The sequence below is a fragment of the Thrips palmi genome, unplaced genomic scaffold (genome assembly GCF_012932325.1).
Source record: "Thrips palmi isolate BJ-2018 unplaced genomic scaffold, TpBJ-2018v1 HiC_scaffold_19, whole genome shotgun sequence".
NCBI lineage: Eukaryota > Metazoa > Arthropoda > Insecta > Thysanoptera > Thripidae > Thrips > Thrips palmi.
In genome coordinates this window covers 12,716,224-12,737,638 of record NW_023144628.1, presented here as the reverse complement: position 1 = coordinate 12,737,638, position 21,415 = coordinate 12,716,224, and the positions used below count along the sequence as shown (strand labels likewise).

Here is a 21,415-nt window from a genome sequence, read left to right as displayed (position 1 = left end):
TTGAAATGGGTTGGTTCGTCAAAATGTGGAAATTTTAAAATCAAAGATGTTTAGCTCAATTACCACTTGCGCGGACTTCCTATCAGCATATACCCCTTATGTAACAACAAAACACCTTCAGAGAAAGGCATGTACATGTTTTCAGTCAAAATTTTTGACTTCCTGTACCACACATAACGCCGGAAAGGTACAAAAATGGCCGTTTTGTCGGTGTCCAAATCCCCGATTGCAACACAATGTGAAGTCTAACTCCTTATAACGCCGTTAAGGGGAGGTTCTGGTGAAAATCTTGCCATTTTCCAAATGGGTCCTACAGTCATAATTTGTTCGGAATATAAAATTTTTCATTGGGGAGACTAAAATTTGACATTGGAAGGCACATGCCAGGCTGTAAACCCAGTCGAAGAGTCTTTTTGAGCCTATTTTGGCTGTATCTTAAAAAATCTCCTTGCGCATACTATTTTGTCGTAAAAGGTTGACCTTGACATTTTTCACTTCTTCGACTCATTTTCAAAAAATTCCGGCATGCATAGCTCAAAACTTCCATTATTTTATTAATTATTAGCTTTTTAAGCTGAAAAGTCCCTAAAATTTGTCTATTTTGTACATTTTTGATCAAATTAAGTGAAATGCTTGGTTAGAAAGCTTGCGAATAAAAATGCAATTGACATTTTGAGATGGGCATGCCGGCATTTTTAAAAAATGAATCGAAGAAGTGAAAAATGTCTTAGCCAACCTTTTACGACAAAATAGTATGCGCAAGAAGATTTTTAAAGTTAAAGCCTAAATGGGAGAAAAAGGCTCTGCGACTGGATCACTGTTAAAAATGAATGAAATTTAATGACATTTGTGACATTATTTTTCATTAAACGTCATTATTTTTAATTACATCTCCACATTCATTACATTGTAATGAAAATTTCATTACCTCGGTCATAAAGTTTAATGACATTAGTCATGTAATGAAAGTTTCATTACATTATGCACCTTGTCATGAAATTTTCATTACATGTCATCAAATTTTTCAAAAATATTTAAGCATGACTGATTTTTTTCGGATTTGTCCAGGATCTAAGTTCAGCTTACTCAAACTAATTTAGCCTTCTATTGGCCGCCAACATCAATTTTTCTCCTACAGTCGTCCATTACGGCGTCATATGCCAAACCCGTCATTCGCAAGTCTGCCGCTAGGTGTCGCATGGTAAACGGGGATCACTCTCAACTCTGTATTTCGTATTAAAATATTAAAACGTGAGGAGATATTCTGAAATGTATCCGTGATTCATGCGAAGTGCTGGATTGTTAAACTAATGGCGAAGAGTTTAGAGGAATAGAGCGATATTTGAAGTGAACAAATAGGTTTGTCTGATGTTGCTCGGAGGCGGCTACGGCCTGCCGTTTGGTAGGGTCAGCACCCGATCTCTCTCACTCAGGCAACTAAACTGCCTCAGACCTGAGTTGTCCTGGGTCACTCAATTTTTACCTCTTCTCTGCTGTCAGAGTCGTTGAGAATTCACTCTATGTCAAATCGTGACAAAAAGTTGCGTAATTTGCGTCAACTTTGATCATTTCCATTACGTTTTTGTCATTAAAGTTTTCATTACATTCGTTCATTACACTGTAATGAAAATTTTAATAACATATGTGTAATGAAATTTTTCATTACATTGTAATGATTATAGCTTCACTACCATGTAATGAAAATGTAATTAAATTTTTTTAACAGTGATTCAGGGCATAAAATGTGCCTCCCCAATGAAAAATTTTAATAAATACTTGATAAGACATCAAATTTTTAACAAATTTTCACAGTGGGACTTATTTAGGAGAAAATAGCATTTTCACCAGAACCTCCCCTTAAAACACCCAAAGTTTTGTGTGTTTTCGAGAGTGGACACTTTAATCTACATTTTAACCTAAGTCCCGAAACCTTGAGTCGATTCGTTCATTCGTAAAGTGGAAGAAAAGTTTTGTCCGCAAATTGCGTCACTTGCTACAGGCATTTGTATTTCGCGGTTCTAAGCGTGTTTTGTGCCTGCACCGAACCAAGCGCCAACCCTATTCGGCTTCGAAATTGATGTTAAACAAAACTGCAACGGTGGAAATACTTCTACAGGAGTATGGTAGGTTCAAAACAAGGATAATAGGTCGCTTTGCCGTAACTCGCAATGATAAACCTGTAATCGCCAACGCGTAATTTCGACCTCCCCCGGATAAACATTTTCAAATACTGGGACAACGTCATGTTTGCCGCTTCATTTGACCTATTTACATCATACAGCGTCTGTTACGTACAAGCAAATTTGGTATTTCCTTGCGAAATAGATGGTTTTTACAAAGTGTAATGACGTAATCGGATGTAATCAGCCAGGACCCCGGCGTCGACGCCTGTTACTGCATTTTTGAAGCTTAAATACTTGTTTATTTCGCATCCAAGCCTATTACATATGTTAGGATTTTTTGTTTGTCCTGATCAGACGAATCGATTTCTTTAAATAGATGTCAGTTTTGTCCACTTTGAAATTCCACCCAAACCACTTGAATGTAACGAACGTCGACGCGCGTGTAACAAACGTCGACGCAAATGTAACAAACGTCGACGCGCGTGTAACAAACGTCGACCAAAAGTACGCTTTCAACATTTAAGCCATTTGAAACAAAACTGGAACGAATTAAGCTTTGATATTTTTTGGGGACCATTCAAGAGCCATCTTGAATGAGCCTGCAAAATTTCATCCGAAAAGCCGCACATTAAAATCTTAGAAATCTCGTGCCTCAAATTCCCACATCTCGGCGAACCACCCCAAATAGAAGTGTGCAAATCCGACCTCGGATCGGATCGAATCTTGCCTGATTCGATACCGAACTATTCGCACATCCCTAGATGACAGTTCCTGCGTGCGCCTTTCCGTAATAGCTGTCCTTGGGTTTGCCCTTACCCTCACAGATCTCCAGGAAGCGTTAATAGTTCGCGAGGAATTTCTTTTATTCCTTCGTTTCATGGGATCACCATCTCTTGGCTTTCTGGTACACCCCAAAAAGACGTTCTCTGCACGTTATTAGATCGTGTTCTACGAAATTTGTGTAAAGACTTTATAGTTTTTTCTTGTACAGGTGAACTTCCCGTTCAAATTTGTACTCGAGTTTGCCCTAGAACAGGGAAATATGTGCAGTTTTTTGTACGAATAGTCGGAACTGTCGCAGCACCCCGAAGTCTACGACAAGACACGGTGTGTCGTACACCTGCCTTGTACTACTATTCATTGAAGTTTGTGCACTGAACAATTTCGTTACGAATAGTTTAATAGATTTGCCCAGACCAAATTGATAATGAAGTTTGTAAAAGAGAATGGTAACATGCTCACTCATGTGATGATTTTGTAACCGAGTTCGCCCGTAAACAGACAATATGTGCATATTTTCGTCATTTGAACCAAAAACTGACAACTCGTACAAAATTGTTTATAACATTCAGCGATTGAGAGAGGAGACTGGAGTAACTTGTTAACTTTCAGCATTGTGGTTCCACTGTAAACTTCGAAGTGCTCTTAGATTAAGTGGGTTTCGTAATAGGTTTATGATGCATCAAAGTCACACAAATTATTGTTGATTTTAAACATTTTGTGTATTTAAAAAACTCGTAACATGTATCTACAGAGAATCCCAAACAAGCTGCATTTAGATAGCCTTTCAGGTACGTCGCCAGATTCATGTGTAACCTAACGAGTAATGGGTTGGTCTGAGGGACCTTGCACTTGCACACTACTGATATATCACAGTCTTAATATTGATATGGTTTGCACTCTAGTGCACTACTAATTAGCCTTTTCTTCGCAACAACTATTAAACTCAACAATTTATGCAATTATTTGAACGAGGTCTGAACGATTTCGAGGGGATGGTCTTCAGACGACCTTCGGATGACGGAAGTGTGCATCCTCAGCCTCTTCTTGACTTTATCGTCAGTAACCAGGTACTATAGCCTCCAACAATAATAGGTGGTATTTTCTTCTTAGGTACTATACATGCAATTTACTTCATAAAATCATTTTGTAGCTTTCATCATAAATAAGTACTAACAAAAATGCAGATAATAATAATAACAATAGCGAAAAGTACTCATTACTATTGCACAGTGTTGTCGACAAAATGTCAATATCATGTATACTAATGTACACCATGTGTACACACTAAATATTATGTACAATTTTGTACGACACATCGCAGTTTTTCGTGCACACGAATTTTTCGCACAAATTTAGCACGAAAAACTGTATTTATTTCCCCTTTGTGCTAAGTCGCGTAAGTATTTGTAAGAAAAGCCCATGTGCACCAAAAACTGATGTCTCGTACAAAATGTGTGCAAAAAACATTTTATCGTGTACTCTCTTAAAAGCCTACGAAGCATTTGCTTCATAACTACAAAGAAAATGAAGGCATTGTAGGATTTCTTCGTATTATGAAGAAATGCTTGGTATTACGAAGGATTTTGCTTCATAGTACGAAGCATTTCTTCGTAAATTTTACAATGCCTTCATTTTCTTCGTATTACGAAACGACTCTTCGTAGAGTTTTTACTGCGTAGCGAGTCTGAGAGTGTGAGGAACCGGCTCAGTTGCGCGGCGTGAGGGTGAGCCTGATGCCGTCGATGGGGGTGGGCACTACAGTGCGAGGGGACATCCTGGGCGTGCTGGGCATGCCGGGGGCCAGCGTCACCGTGGCCTTGCTCAGGATGGTGGACAGGGCTATCTTCACCTGCACCAGCGCCATGCGCATACCTGCGGGAAAAACACGAGCGTATCAGTATAAAAGTGAAATCGGCGCCTCCTAATAGAATAATCCTAACTGTCAGTGCTGATCCAAGACAATCTTAACCTTCAGCGCAGATTGTACGACGTAAAACGCTGCTTATTATAAAATTCTGTGACGCCAACATGCTGCTTCAAATTTCTTGGCAATGGACTTGTTAAAAAGTATAAACCTTGCATTTAAACGTGGAGGCTCTATTTCAGTGATATCATGATTCGCTGCTTTGGACTAAAGAGAGCCTCCTCTGAAACCTCGGAGCAGTTAGGATTGTTTTGGATCAGCACTGACAGTTAGGATTTTTCTATTAGGAGGCGTCGAAATGTTTACACTGACTATTATCAATGATATATACGTTGGTTCAGTTCACCAGAAGCTAAATCTCCGTAATTTTGAGGCGTAACATACACAAAAGAACTTAAGGGGGCAATACACTGAAAATGGCCAAAAACTGACTTGTGCGATTGCTTCCATATGCGTTGTTGAGCGTTGTTCAAACTTTTCATGTGTCAAGACCTTACAAAAAGAAGCATTTTAAGCCCAGAATGGCATCGATCGGACGTCAGGGAGCGGAGCAGCGCCCAATCAAATTTTCGTCAAAAGTCGAACTGGTGGGCGTCCGTCAGTCCGCAAAAATGAAGATATCTCGACCCCGTTTGCGCCAAAATGAAGTTAAATGAAGCGGCTATAGCGCAAACTAGGTTTATGAACATCGAGCAACCGAAAGTACAAAATTTCATCCAAAAACACTTTTTGAGGATTTTAAAAAAATGATCAAAACAGGTTTTTTCGTAAAATTTTGTACTTTTGATTGTTCGATGTTCGTAATCCTAGTTTGCGCTATAGCCGCTTTAATCACCTACATTTTGGCGCAAACGGGGTCGAGATATCTTCATTTTTGCGGACTGAGGGACGCCCGCCAGTTCGATTTCTGACGAAAATTTGATTGGGCGCTGCTCCGCTCCCTGACGTACGATCGACGCCATTCTGGGCTTAAAATGCTTCAATTTGTAAGGTCTTGAAACTTGAAAAGATTGAACAACGCTCAACAACGCGTATGGAAGCAATCGCACAAGTCAGTTTTTGGCCGTTTTCAGTGTATTGCCCCCTTAAGTTCGTATTACGAAGATTTCTTTGGTATTATAGGAGAACACGGTGCAATTTTAAAGTAAAAATTTTCTCTAGTAATACAAAGCTGTCTGAGGGTGCAGACACGTAAAGACTTCCGTGTACTCTTTTGTGCATAAGCTTTGCACAAATTTAAGTATGCGTTTCGATATGCACGAGTTTTAAGCGCAAGCGAAACAACGCACACTTTCGGCCTTAGCCACGCACAAATTCGTGCATTTCAAAACGCATGCTCTGTTTTCTGCGAAGCTCAGGCACGAAAAAGTACATAATAATTTAGTGCGAGGCACGGCTTCCAGACCAGACCATCTGTGGAAAAAAATTCAAGAGCCGACCGTACTCTGCAATTAAGTGTGTACATACAGGGTGAGTTTCCTCAATGTGTCAATAATTTGAAGGCAGTTTGGGCATCCCTAGGGGACCATTTTTCGCCAATGAACTAGTGGGCGCAAACGTCTAGCCCTGCAACGGCCAATGTGACCATATGGTTACAACCCGTGTTTTCGTCGTCAATGGTGTCAGGGTGGGCTGATATGTAAAAAAACACGTACTTGTATTTTTACAAAAATGGCCGGTCCCGGGACGGCCAAGGTGACCATATGGTCACAGTCGATTAAAACTGATATTGCGGGTAATGCAATTCAAGTTTTGACTTCCAAAGTGTTCCTACGGCTTCTTCTTGTTCTGTTCTATCATTCTCCCAACAAATTTTTTTTCCGACACCAGAGGTATCCCCTACAAAGCAATGCAAAGTTTTTATGGACCGCACCGGGGACTACCAACGTAACCATATGGTTACAATTTTAACTTCGTTGTTTGTTATCCGATTCTTGAATGGACGGGCATTTTGCTTTGTCAAGGACCTCAATAAGAAGAAAAACACCCTAAACAGTAGTTTTAGTCGGTGGGGAGTAGTCTGGCCGTTACAGGGCTAGGTACGGAGATAATTGGTGTTTTGTAATTGGATTTTGCGCCTACGAGGTAGGCACCCGGTGCCACTGAGGGCGGCAGGACCTGTCGAGGGGGTGTCGCGGGACTAGCAGTACTCGCGGGAGTGCCACTGACCTCGCGGAAGTATCTGAGGAATCCCGCCACCCTCGCAAAGACAGCCGTGAGATCCACTGTAACGGGGGCCACCATGACAGCCTCTTCAGACCCGCGGCAACCCCTCCCAAAAGACATTTGCAAGGTCCGCCGCACCCCTACGAGACTCGAAGCACCCCTCCTAGACCCGCGACACCCCCACGCGGGGTCCTGCGATAGAGACCCTCCCGTCAGAGATGCGCAAAGGGGGGCCCTCTCAGCCAATCACAGACGACTGGTAGTCCCATGCGGAGCGGGAAGCCCGAATTCGCCCCGCGCGAGGCTACGCAGGTCAGCATCTGGTGCGGCACAGCAGGCATACGGTAGAGACCCTCCCGTCAGAGATGCGCAAGCAAGCGCTTGGTAGTCCCGTGTAGTCAAAGGCACCCCGAGTCAGGCTAGCGGGCGACCGCCGTATACCTGCGGCGTGACCTCGCCCGGGGCGAATTCGGGCTTCCCGCTCCGCATGGGACTACCAGTCGTCTGTGATTGGCTGAGAGGGCCCCCCCTTGCGCATCTCTGACGGGAGGGTCTCTAGCATACGGCGGTCGCCCGCTAGCCTGACTCAGGGTGCCTTTGACTCCACGGGACTACCAAACGCTGGCTTGCGCATCTCTGACGGGAGGGTCCCTACCGTATGCCTGCTGTGCCGCACCAGATGCTGACCTGCGTCGCCTACCTCGCAGGCGCGAAGGCCAATTACAAAACACCAATTATCTCCGTACTTAGACGTTTGCGCCCACTAGTTCATTGGTAGAAAATGATCGCCTTGGGGTGCCCAAACTACCTACAAATTATTGACACATTGAGAAAACTCACCCTGTAGTGCACTCTTACAAACAGCATGCTTCCAAGCACGCTCTTGTTTACAGTATACTTCCCAGCATACGCTAAAATAGAGTGTGCCTGGCTTGTACACGCTAAAATATACTCGATTGGTCCTATCCAAAAGTAAAGGCCAGTTTAAGCGTACTTGCAGGTACAGGCAGACTCTTACTTTGCGTGTCGCCAGGCACACTCTATTTTAAAGTGTGCTAGGATAAGCATTCTCTACATAAAAGTGTGCTTGGAAGCATGCTGTAAAGGAGTGTGTACACACTTTGCGGAGTGTGCTTTACCTATGCAGATGCGAGGGCCGTCCCCGAAGGGGATGTACACCATGTTGGGCCTAGCCTTCTTGGCCTCCTCGGTGAAGCGCAGAGGGTTGTAGCGGTCCGGCTCCTCCCAGTACTGCGGGTCGTGGTGCAGCCCGATGACGGGGATCATGAGGGTCGTCCCCTTCTCCAGCGTGAGGTCCGTGAGCGGCAGCGTGCGCTTCACGTTGGCCTCGCGGGTCAGGAACGGCACGGGCGGGTACATCCGCATGGTCTCTGCAGGGGCACAAAAGGGCGTCTCACAGTGGGCCACACCCTCGGATTTTTATGATGAAAGGGCCATCGTAACATGCGTTGAAATGAGAACATACGTACTACAATACAATTCATGCGTAATACGATGAAATTCATGAGCAATACGATGAAATTCATGCGTAACACGATGAAAAATCAAGCATATTACGTATGTGCAAATTTATGCGTACCTCACGATGAAAAACCATCGTATCACGTATAAAAACGATCATAAGATGTTGAGTGTGCAGAGTCTTGCGGTGAAAGGCTGCACCACCATATTAAGGTGGCCATTTTCTCCATAATATAAAACAAAATTCGTCAAAATATCTTTGAGATATAGTGAATTCTTGTATGTTATAAAGTCAGCTGCACCACCATAATATGGAACATTTTCACCACAATGTGGAGAATCTTCACTGTACAACATTTAGAGTGCGGGCGGCCCAAGCCCTACCTCCAGACGCGTTTCGAGCTCCAGAGTCGCTTGACAGAACCCGAACCGAACGTGTGACCCCACCAATGGATTCGTCGTTCGGAGGGCAATCCATTGGTGGTGTCACACGTTCGGTTCAACACGTAAAAAAAGAACTTGTTATGACAACGAAAATGAATGTTGATTTTGGGATAGCTAGAAAAAAAGAAGGTTGTTAGGCGTACTATCAATTTGTTGAACGAACGATATCGTCAGGAGTACTAAATATCATAAAAATGAATATTTGTACTCCTGATGAATTACTTGTCGTGAGAGCAAAGTGTTCGTTCTCACAACAAATTGATAGTACGCCTGACAACTTTTTTTTTTTGCTATCCCAAAATCAACATACATTTTCGTTGCCACAGTAGCAAATTCTTTCTTTTTTCCGTGTGGCAAAATGTCTTGGTTCGTCCGAGCTCGTACCTTGGATGACCATCTCCATGTAGGGCATCTCCATGATGGCGTCGTAGGTGGGCTGCCCGTTGTGTTTGGCCATGACGCCGTCGACCTCCTCGATGAGCTTCTTCTGGATGTCCGGGTGCTTGGCCAGCTCGTACAGGGTGAAGGACGTGGTCGTGGAAGTGGTCTCGTAGCCGGCCACGAAGAAGACGAAGACCTGCGCTGTTATCTGCTTCATCGTCAGCTTCTGCTTCGCGTCTGGGGTCGCGTCTGGAAAGGTTGAAATGTTTGCACACTCTTAAAAGCCTACGAAGCATTTGCTTCATAACTACAAAGAGAATGAATGCATTGTAGAATTGCTTCGTATTATGAAGAAATGCTTCGTATTACGAAGGATTTTGCTTCATAATACGAAGCATTTCTTCGTAGATTTTACAATGCCTTCATTTTCTTCGTATAACAAGGCGGTTCTTCGTAGACATTTTACTGTGCAGTGAATGCACTGAAAAGGAGGGCCTTCGACCACGGCGCTTTGTGTGTCGCGTCGCCAATGTTGAGTGAGTCGCTTAAAGTTAGATAAAAATAGGAAGATACCACCAATGCCACTGTAAACTGTTCACAATCGGGGGAGGGGGCGTCAGTGATGCAGCCTTGCCGACACTGGTAAAACTGGAGCGTAGTTGTATGCACGCTTGACGACTTTAGGCTTGACGTCAAGCGTAGAGAAGAAATCCTCCCAAGCATTTAAATAGGCAGGAGAGGGGCGAAATGGAGAACTAGGCTTGAAGCCGGGCGTAGTTCTACCACGCTTGAAGAAAGGCGTAAAAGTACGCTTGAGTTCTACCAGTGGACGCTCGGAGCGCCTGCCAGTATAGGCCAGCCGCAAGGCACGCGTGTGTAACAGTACAGCCTATGCGCAACCTTGCAGGCGCCCTGAGCGCTTGAAGACATTGTACGTCAACCTTATTTAGAACACTTTGCAACATTCTTATATTCGTGTCAGACTTGTCCAATCCAAGATACCCTCTAGATTTCGTCGCAAGCCCGGGCGCCTGGCTTCAGGCCGGTTCCGACCATGAGCTCATGTTCCGGCCCTGCCTGGCCCGACCGGACACTCAGCGGGACACGGATTGGATGAGAACCCTTCCATAGCCAGCATCAGTCACAGCCCTGGTGGTCAGATATCGATGGTAGCACAGTAAAAACTCTACGAAGAATCGCTTCGTATTACGAAGAAAATGAAGGCATTGTAAAATTTACGAAGAAATGCCTCTATTATGAAGCAAAATCCTTCGTAATACGAAGCATTGCTTCGTAATACGAAGCAATTCTACAATGCTTTCATTTTCTTCGCAGTTATGAAGGAAATCCTTCGTAGTCTTTTAAGAGTGTGGGCCGGATCAGTCTTTTGTTGGGCTTACCTAGCCCCACGCGGACAACTTCACCCGCTTGGGTGGGACAGCGTGCTGTCAGGGGGCTGCAACGCGAATGGCTGGTGTGGGGGCGATCCGCGAGACCACGCAAAACACGGAAATCGGGGGGCCCTAATGCTCAGTGACGGTCGCTTTCCTTCAACCTCCCGTCACGCGGTCTTAGAAATAAAGGTTCATTTTGTGTATTAGGAGATGTGGCACACCGATTCGTTGCACCGTCTATCAATGGGGAGCAGTCAAAGTAGTTCAGCAGTTTTCCCGCCATTTTTAAATTTGAATTTTTGAGTTTCGGCAATTGGCTTTTCCCAAGAGACTAGCAGTCCTACTACACCGTAAAATGCGCTAACTTTAGTTATGCTGTGAAAAATCGAAATTACACGCGACGGTTCTCGAGAAGGCCCCCCAATTGGCTATGTACCGGTCTCGCGCAGCGGCCCCCAGCCTAGCCATTACACTGCAAATCCAAGTGTAGGACAGGTCGACACTTTAAGGCGTAGACCAGTTTGTCCTACGCTTGCAAGTGTCGACCAGCTGTGTCCGACGCTTTGAAGTGTCGACCACACTCTGTCCGACGCTTGAATGTGTAGGACACTGTTTGTCCTACGGCAAATTACACTGAGTTTCCTATTGTGGCCCCACACTTCAGCCGTCGGACATGCTGTGGTCGACACTTGCAGGCGTCGGACACTGAGTGGTCGACACTTCAAAGCGTCGGACACAAGTGGTCGACACTTGCAAGCGTAGGACAAACTGGTCTACGCTTTAAAGTGTCGACCTGTCCTACACTTGGATTTGCAGTGTAGCGTTGCTGCCCCCTGGTGCGGTGCTGGCTATCCGGGGCGGCCTTCTTACTGACCTCACTGGTCAGTAACCTATTCCTAAACAGTCATATCTTTCCCGCCTCTCATATTCTATTTCTCACCCGTCACCAGTCATGCCTTTTTGGCCAGACATATTTTTTGATCTTTTCTCACCTGTCAGCCAGTCATATCTTCATCACCAGTCCCATCCCTCTCACCACTGATAATTTGAGTCGTCACTTGATGACAATTTCAAGGCGCCCACATACTTAATGTTTTTGTACAAATTTTATGCGAGACTTCAAAGTTTTTTGTGCACACGAAACTTTCGTACAAATTTGTACGCAATTTTGCTCAAAAATGGGGAAATACGTGCAGGTTATTGTACGAAATTTATGAAAAGTTCGTGTGCACAAAATACTGTGATGCCTCGTACAAAATGGAACATAATTATGTTAACATTTAGTGTGCATGCAATAAGTATAGGGGCTTTGATGAAAATGTCATCAATTTGTGATGAGATTGTCGTCATTGGAAAGTGACGAAATTATCATCCACGATTTTGTCATAAAGTGACAACAAATTTTCAGAGTGAAGTCGTACACTTCTCTCACCAGTCATACTTTCCACACCAGTCATATCGTTCTCACCAGCGCTTTTATCCTTCTCGTCGGTGGAGTTGTCCGGGGGGACGAAGCCGTCGTTCTTGAGCTTGATGAGCAGGTTGAGCATGTCGGCGCGCTCCACCTTGTTGGTCTCGCGGTAGGACACCATCTCGTCCACGATGCGGGTGAAGAAGTCGTGGATGGCGCCGGGCGTCGAGCGGATGCTGAAGGCCTTCATGATGTCGCGCCCGAAGAAGGTGAGCAGGGTGCGGATGTTGACCTCGAGGGAGGGGTCGAACACGGCCTGGCCCATGCGCCGGAACTCGGAGTCGGGGTTCTTCATCGAATTGCTCTCGATACCTAGGGAGTCGCAGATTTGTTACTGCCCACCCTGAGAGTACCGGTCTCATAAAGAAAAGCAGCTTGTCATAACAAAGCACACTCCAAATTTACTACTGAGAAATGCCGTGCAGTCATAATACTGAGCTAGTTCTCAGTACCTTCTCACTGTGGCAAAAAGGTACGGAAAATTCTGTTAATTTTTTTGCCAGGGTTCTCCGTAGCCATCTTATCAACATTCTCCGTAGGCTCTTACAGTATTCTCCGTGGGGCCGTACAGTATTCTCCGTAGGACCGCAGTCTTCTCCGTAGGACCTGGAAGACTGTACAGTCCTACGGAGATCACTGTGCGGTCCTACGGAGAATACTGTGCGGTCCTACGGAAAATACTGTAAGAGCCTACGGAGAATTATCACAAGCTGTTTACAGAATTTTTCGTAGCTTTTTGCCACAGTGCTGTAATACAAGAGATTTCGTCGGATTTCGACCACTTCTAAGCGTGAAGACGGCCTATTTTTGGCTTTTTAGGGGAGAAATTTCGGATCCAGAGATTTCCAGGGCTCTACACTGCAAGGAAAAGTGTGAATAGTACAACAAAAGTACAAGAAAAACTGTACAATAAAAGTACAACAGGGATTGTACAAACCACAACGAGGCCGGGACTGCCCAGCACTCGTCATGCCGGTTCCATTGTACTTTGTACAACAATTGTTGTACTTTGAGAGTACAATAAATTCCTGATAAAAAATTTGCCAGTAATTTGTGTACTTTTGTTGTGGTTTTTTCTTGCAGTGTAGGCGACACAGGATTTCTCGAGTGGTTGGCCCCTCGCAAAAACATATAGTGTGCAGGTCGACTGTCCAGAAGAGTCAACCATATGCGCTCTTCGGTTTGCGTTTCTCGCTGGGACTTACCGAAGGCCACGGACGAGATGACGTCGGTGGAGAAGCGCGCCACCAGCTCGCGGACGTCCTCCTCGTAGCCGCCGCCGGCCGCCTTCATGGAGGCCTCGATGTGCTCGCGGAGGAAGCCGGCGCACTCGCTGATGGTGTTGAACATGGAGCGCATCTTGCCCGTGGTGAAGGTGGGGCTCAGCTTGACGCGCATGTTGCGCCACGGCTGGCCGCCCAGCATGAAGAGGTGGCCGGACAGCGGGTCCGCCTCCGGGTCGCAGTAGTTGCCGCGCCCGTTGAAGTCCTGTCCGGCAAGGAAGTGACTTGTAACGTACACTGTAGAAATTTGTTGCCACTTTGTACTGGTGTCACCGGAACTTCGAAAACAACTTCGAAAAATTGGGTACACCTTAGTTTCAAAGTTCAAGTTATTTCTCGTTACTACGTTATTTGAATGTCGTTTCAACGTTATTTTATGTTATTTCAACGTTATTTCCAGGAAAATGTACACCAAAATTTCTAGTTGTTTCCCCCTTGTCACTTTCAAATGATAGCAATCCCATTACGAATTGATGACATTTTCATCGAAGCTCCTCTGTCAGTGTCACCAATCGTTTTGATGACATCACTCCACTCGCGTAAATCCAGAACATCAGAAACCTGTCTGAAAACCTGATCAAAATTCGCACACCTCTGAAAGCTGAAAACTTATTCTGACACTCGGCCATCAATTTAAGCCTGAGTTCAGAATTTTACCTAGCAAAGGTGCACGAATTGTAATCAGAATTTCAGACATGTATATCTCACGACAAAATTCACACGAGTTCTTGTGTCGAAAATTAGCCTGGACTTTGTCGTGAGCTGACAACCAATCTTTAAAGTGTGACTGAACAAATTTTGGACGGGACGTACTTTACAGTCTCTTGTTGAGATAAACTTGAAAAAAAAATCGAACGGGATTTTGTTTACACTGCTAATTTAAGTGAGGACCAAGTCCACACTTCAAGATACCGTGCTCTAGTGGAGTAAGCTGCACACTCGATGTTGTCCATACCACGAAAAACTTTCAACTTCTCGTTCAAACTTGTACGTTGACATCAAGCGTGACATCGGGTGCGTCCTTTCACCTGGAACTCCTTGATGAAGACCTGGCGGATGATTTCCGGGTCGTGGAGCTGCAGCAGCGGCGTGAGCAAGAAGTACGTGCCGACGTAGCGCTCGTCGCGGTGCTCGCGGTAGATGCCCGCCATGGTCTCGGAGAGCCCCTTCTTGCCCAGGAAGCAGGGGCCGTAGTTGCCCAGCGGTGCGCTTGGCGGCACGAAGAACACCTTGCGTCGCTGCCAGTAGGACAGGCGGTAGCGGATGAAGGCGTAAAGGAGCGTGCACAGCGTCACCAGGACGAACGACGCGGCCAGGACCGACATGGCGGCGCGCTGCGGCAAAGGAACAGGCAGCACACCGTTATCACAGTAATAACTCTACGAAGAATCGCTTCATAATACGAAGAAAATGAAGGCATTGTAAAATCTACGAAGAAATGCTTCGTATTATGAAGCAAAATCCTTCGTAATACGAAGCATTTCTTCGTAATACGAAGAAATCCTACAATGCCTTCATTTTCTTTCTTCGTAGTTATGAAGCAAATCCTTCGTAGGCTTTTAAGAGTGATTCCTAGTGTGATGATGAACTTATTATTTCAAACACACTATATATGTCAGGCACAATACGAGACATCACAGTCCTTTTTTTTGAACAAATAAACTTCATGTACAATTTTTGTACGAAAATCACTCTTATTCCAGGAACGTGACATCACGTTGAAACGAAGATGACAGAATGTCAAGTTCGTTTGAGCGTTGTGTCACATTCGTTTAGATGTGAATCGGCCAAAAATAAGCTTATCCACATTCAAACGAACGTGACACAACGCTCAAACGAACGTGACATTCTGTCACGTTCGTTTCTGCGTGTTGTCACGTTCCTGGAATGAGACTGAAACTGCACACGATAAAAACGGTTCCTGGTTTTCGTGTGAGCTCTCTGGAAATCACATATGTCTCTACCATAGGCTTCCTGGGATCGTAAAATCTGAAGAACTTTCGGACATTTTCAGGCACGTTTTTCATGAGAAATACTAAAGGTTCATCTTTTGTGATTTTTTTTCGTAGTGAGCACAAAACGAGCCTTTTTTTTTTTAAAAAAAAAACGAAGCATTCATCGCCAAATTTGCCGTAAAACGACGACAATATTTTTCAGTGTGTGGCCGGAGTCAGCCGTTCCCATTGTCCAAGAGCAGTGGTCGGGGTCAGGAACCTCCGCTGGAGAGGGACGGGGACACCGCGCGCGGTCACGGCGTGAGTCGGTCGGGAAGCGCCAAGCGAAGCGGCCCCCGCGGACTAGGCCGCCCAATCGACTCCACAAGACCTGCAATTGGCGGGGCAGCACGCGCCTCTCGTTACGTCACGCAAGGTCCCTCAAGGTCTTGATTTGTTATCATGCCGGCGGGTACACACTAACAAAAGCACCAATAATTGCGTTCGAAGCCCATGCCGCCGTACATGCTGAATGTCTTTGTACAATTTTGAACGTGGTCTGACACAATTTCAAACACACGAAGTTTTTCGTACAAATTTGTACGAAAAGCGCATGTGAAAAACTGAGTGAGACCACGTGCCAGGTGGGGGGGGGGGAGAGAGAGAGAGAGAGAGAGAGAGAGAGAGGTCGGCTGGTTAACAGCTGGGCCAGCCATCGAAGCTGGCTCAAAAGTCTGGACACTGTGTGTCTAAGGTCAACATGGAAACACTGGTAAAACTAAGGCGTAGTATTACGCCTGTCCTCAAGCGTAAAATCTTGAAGCGTACTCCTGCGCTTGACGTCAAGCGTAAGAAGAGCTACGCTTGAAGCCAAGCGTACTAAAGCCAGGTCAGAAATTCTTACGCCCTGCTTCAAGCACAATGAGTACGCTCAGTTTCAAGCGTACTCAAAACACATGCTCCATTTTGCAAGCGCAGGAGAATGCGCACATTCACCATGCAAAACCAGCTCAATTTATTTTAGGATAAAATCTTAGCTTCATGCAATTGAGCGTACTGACTTTACGCTTGAACCAGGCCGTAAGAATTTCTGACCTGGCTACAAAATTCTACGCTTGAAGCAGGGCGTTCCAGCCTTTAGTACGCTTCAAAGAGGCCTAAGTTTTACCAGTGCAAACGCCAATACTTTATTTAACAAAAACTCAATACGAATCTGCGAGTGAAAAGTTTGATGTACATTCTCCAAACAAAACTTGGGCTTCAAAATGTTATTTTATTTCAATTTGTACGTCTGAATGAACAGGGGATGTAAGCTGAAATCAGGTGCATTGCGAGCCAAATGCATGTGCAATGATCTCTGCAAAGTCTTAAACAAATAGACAACAAACAGTCAAAATCTTTTGAACACCTTTAAAAAAAAAAAGAACGCAAAGTGGCTTTGCTTTTGCTAAGCCAAGAAAAACGAGCAGAGCAGAGACGCGTAATAAGATGTTTGTTTTTTATCCGAGATAATCATTGTTTGCAACTAACGCGCACACTCACGACGCCTTTACCTTCTTTAAAAGACAAACACCCATCCCCTAAAAAAAATGGAAAAGGAAAAAAAGCACAAAAATTGCGGTTCATCACTCTCATTCCAGGAACGTGACATCACGTTAAAACGAACGTGACAAAATGTCACGTTCGTTTGAGCATTGTGTCACGTTCGTTTGAATGTGAACAAGCTGATTTTTGGCCAATTCACACCCAAACGAATGTGACACAATGCTCAAACGAACGTGACATTTTGTCACGTTCGTTTCAACGTGATGTCACGTTCCTGGAATGAGAGTGCAACGTTAAGAAGCGGATTCGTCTCATCCGACTAGCACGGCACGCCCACTCGGAGTTTACAGTTTCCGGTCACACCGCCGCCGTTTCAAAAAGAGGTAGGCGTGAGAGAGAGAGAGAGAGAGAGAGAGAGAGAGAGAGAGAGAGAGAGAGAGAGAGAGAGAGAGAGAGAAGGGAGGGCAGGAGGAAAATGAGAGTGGCGAGGAGAAAGAATGCGAATGAAAGGAGGAATATGAACATCTTTCTGTTGAAAACGAAATGAAAAACAGGCAGAGGCGTTGTTTTTTTCGTCCGAGCGGTAGGTAGGATGGACTTACTTGAAAATTCACGAAATCAGAGTAAAAGAAACGTCCCCCGGTCGCGCTCTTTTGGTCGACGGACGTGCGAACGCGGTGAGCTGCACCGATTATCTGAGGTGCTCCGCACGGCTGACCCTCGAGCAACTCGACGCTACGCTGGTGGAGTGGGAAGGGATCTCCGGTAGGACGCGTGAAAAAGAGAGAGGGGGAAGGAGGAGTGTTAGCGTGGCTCCAGGCCGCGATGGTGGGGACATGCCAGGGCTTGTTTATCAATTCGATGACAAATGGTAGGTTGCCTACCTACAGGGAGGGGCATGCGTGGGACATGACCGGTGATCAGGGTTCTTTACGCGATTTTGTGCGTACGTGGAATTTGCGGCATATAGGTGAGCCCGTATAAATTTAGCCAATAGATGAGCCCCGATGGCCCAAACCTGACACAGGGTTGAAACCCCATGCACCACCCAACCCCAAATTTTGAGGGTTGCATGAGTTTGAGCCCCGTGTTTAGATTTGACTCATTGTGCTCGGAATAACACAAATTATGGGGATTTCTGCGGGCTAAATTAAAGGCAAATTCGGGCGGGGAAGGGGGCAAAATTCGTCGGGGGTATCGGGTCAAACATGCTCAGGTTGGGTCAGGTCGGGGTAAATTATTTCAAAGCGGCTCGTTTTAAATTTGCCCAGAATGTAGAAATGTATAAATTTATGTAAATATAAGAATAATTCGATGCAAAAAATTACACAGGTTTGAAATCATGCAACACCTCATACAATTTTGTAGGTGTTGCATGATTTTAAACCTGTGTAATGTTTTGCATCTCATTGTGCTCGAATTAACACAAATTTATGTATTTCTGCTCCTAATATTAGGCAAATTCGACGTAAGCGCAAAATCGTACGAGTATCACGTACAAAATTATACTTAAATATTCATTGTGTACTTATTTCAAAGCACTCGTGTAAATTTTGTCAGAATGTCAGAAACATGTCTGAAATCCTGATCAAAATTCGCGCACCTCTATAAGCTGAAATTCTGAAAACTTAATCTGATATTGATGGTTTGAGTTCTACAGACCGTCAAGAGATGTTTTCAGCTTTCAGAGGTACGCGAATTTTGATCAGGTTTTCAGATAGGTTTCTGACATTCTGACAAGATTTACACGAGTGAGATGCCCAATAATGTTGAAGTTGTAACTTTCACCTGAAGCTCACGAGACGTTGAGTTACATCAAAAGTTTCAGTAATGTTTCCGAATGCTCCGGACGTGTTTGTAACAGTGCACATCTTTTACTTACGCATGTCTTTTCTCGCGTTTCCCAACAGACGTCTCTCTTGATGAACATATTACCGAACGGGTGGAAAACCATTGCGCCCCGGCTGGCAGTCTGTTCACACGATTTCGCTCCTTTACAAATTTAAAGTTTGTCATAAATTCAACCGTATTTGGTGAAATGCCGTTGTTTTTGGCGTCAAGCGTTGCTTTCTTGTGTAAGTGAGGACAGTTCAACGCACCTGAGATAACGGGTGTACCGCCAACATCGTCGAGAACAATTGAAGTCGGCCACCCGCCATGCAGACTCATAAACGGGTTTGGAATCCTGGCGAAAACAGAAAACGCATTCGCACCATGAAAAAAAAAATTAACGTGCCTCTTAAAGGAAAATTCACCCAAGAATTATGTCCTGCTCATCCCAAATTGGAAAGGACGTTTGGATTATCAACACTTAAGGGGGCCGCACCGAGTGCAGAGTTAGTGCTCCTCCTAGAGGTGCCTCACTCCATGAATAGGAAACACTGGTGATTAGACTTAATTTCCTCTTGGAATAGATTGATATTCTCACGAAATGCGTTGCCAAAAGTACAAATAGGACAAATTAAAGTTAGTGCGCTGGGTTTCTAACAAGAGTGACAAGACTGAAACAAGGCTGTGACTATAGTCTCGAGCGTGCATTGGCTGGACGAAAACTTACAATTATGTAGGTCAAATAATATTGGATGGGAGAAAAGGGGCGGGGATTTGGGATTGGGTTCCGCCAGTGTTGTTAAATGGCATTCGCGTCTGCCATGAATTTTGGAAAGAACTTTGATAAATTTAAATAAATTTCAGTGAATTTCAAATTTTTGATGAGTTTTCTTGTACAAACTTGACTGGATGTACTTATTTATCCCTTCGAGCACACACGTGCAATTTAGAAACTGCAGCTAAGCTTTTGGCATTCAATTGCAAAGCCTTCAGCACCATAAATTTCTCAAGAGTCCCGGACAAAAAAAAAAATGGCTACATGGTCAAAAGTTTTCCACAAAGAGAAGTCGGCGTCACGGGAGGACCCCCTCCCCTTCCCCCTGTAGATAAGAATGCCAATTGTTGGTTCTCTGAGAACAGCAGTGCCAATTACCTGAGGCAACTGGCCGGCGTGAACAAAATTGGGCACCAGCTCTGTAATTCCTTTTAACGAGGCGACTAAGAAGTGGAGTTAAAACGGACTTTTCAGCAGCTTGCAGCTGCAGCTTAGCATCTGGTCTCGGAAAACCCTGGAGAGACTTGCACTTGTATGAGAAAAAGAAAGGTTGAGATCTACACTGCAAACCAAACTGTCTACTAACTACACACTTACAAATGCATGCTTGCAAGTACACACTTACAAACGCATGCTTGGCCAAGTACACACTTACAAATGCATGCTTGCAAGTACACACTTACAAACGCATGCTTGACGCATGGAGTTATACGGCGTCAAGCATGCGTTTGTAAGTGTGTACTTTGCAAGCATGCATTTGTAAGTGTGTACTTAGTAGGCAGTTAGGTTTGTAGTGTATACGCTTATTAGCTACACGATAAAAACGGTTCCTGGTTTTCCCAGGAACTCCCTGGAAATCGCCTATGCCTCTGCCATTGGCTTCCTGGGAAAACCAGGTACGTACCGATTTTACCGTGTAGCGGTCGTATATTTATTCTTTTTTCGGGCAGTGTTAATTAATTAAGACATTAACTGATGCGGCGCGGCGGTTGAGGACCGGAATAGAAGGGCTTGACGATAATACCACCCAGTGCTTGTTCGCGTCGCTGAAAGGATTAGTCTGAGAACCCAGGCCGAATGGCACGGTATCATCACCTTATTATTTCTAAGTGTGCGGAGGGAGATAGCCTGAAGTGTTTACTTCGTTGCACTCCATCTCCGTTGCAATACTCATCGAAACAGCTTTCCCTTTCAGAAATACCCGAGACATGCAATCATAACCGCATTCTCGGTCCAAGCCGTTTTGTGACAATCAGTGTAAAGAAAACGGGCCATCCTGGGTGGTTTTATCGTTCCAGCTGATAAAAAAAAAACAAGCTAGTCAGAATGTCCGTCTAGCCTGGGTGACGGGGCAGAAACGTGACCCACTGCGACCTGGAGACTCTTGCGTGCGTGTACAGTACAGGCAGCAAACAAATGCTGCCACATCAATGTTTGCATTTCAGAAACGCCAATGTTGTACTTACTTCTTGTTGTGAGGCGATGTGGTGTTTCCTCCACTCATTTGTTGCCGCTTCTTAAAACACAGAACGAGACGCCGCGTGACTTACAAACGACCAAAGAAGTTTTGGCTTTTTGCCAGGCTCATTTCGTGGAGACATTGCAACAAATGTTATGTACACGCTACATGTTTCTGCACTATTTTTTACGTGTCCTTGCATAATTTTAAACCTGTGTGACGTTTTGCATAAAATTGGGTCAACATATGTATAAAGGAGTGCATTTTGACGCATATTAATTAGTCAAAGTCCACGAGTTCACAAAACCCGTTTAAGTGACACTTACGAAATTCTATGAATGTTCAGTATGTAGAATGACAGCATTGTGGTGTGGATTATTGACCGTGATACACTGCAAGTAAAAGTGTAAATAGTACAACA

The 21,415-nt window shown here is 44.8% G+C and overlaps 1 protein-coding gene and 1 long non-coding RNA gene across 2 annotated transcripts; both read right to left on the bottom strand.

Moving 5' to 3' along the window:
- Positions 1-3,600: 3,600 nt before the first annotated feature.
- On the bottom strand, positions 3,601-17,690 carry LOC117645909 (cytochrome P450 6k1-like). Its single transcript, XM_034386461.1, has 7 exons — positions 17,533-17,690; positions 14,480-14,785; positions 13,374-13,656; positions 12,166-12,480; positions 9,307-9,552; positions 8,136-8,387; positions 3,601-4,778 (listed from the first exon to the last, which is right to left on the bottom strand). Exons 2-7 carry the CDS (start codon positions 14,774-14,776, stop codon positions 4,612-4,614), a joined length of 1,560 nt encoding a protein of 519 aa, XP_034242352.1. The 5' UTR covers positions 14,777-14,785; positions 17,533-17,690; the 3' UTR covers positions 3,601-4,611.
- Positions 17,691-18,243: 553 nt separating this feature from the next.
- On the bottom strand, positions 18,244-20,157 carry LOC117645765. Its single transcript, XR_004587744.1, has 3 exons — positions 19,914-20,157; positions 19,030-19,115; positions 18,244-18,922 (listed from the first exon to the last, which is right to left on the bottom strand). It is a non-coding gene; the product is annotated as an uncharacterized LOC117645765 (long non-coding RNA).
- Between the last annotated feature and the right edge of the window lie 1,258 nt (positions 20,158-21,415).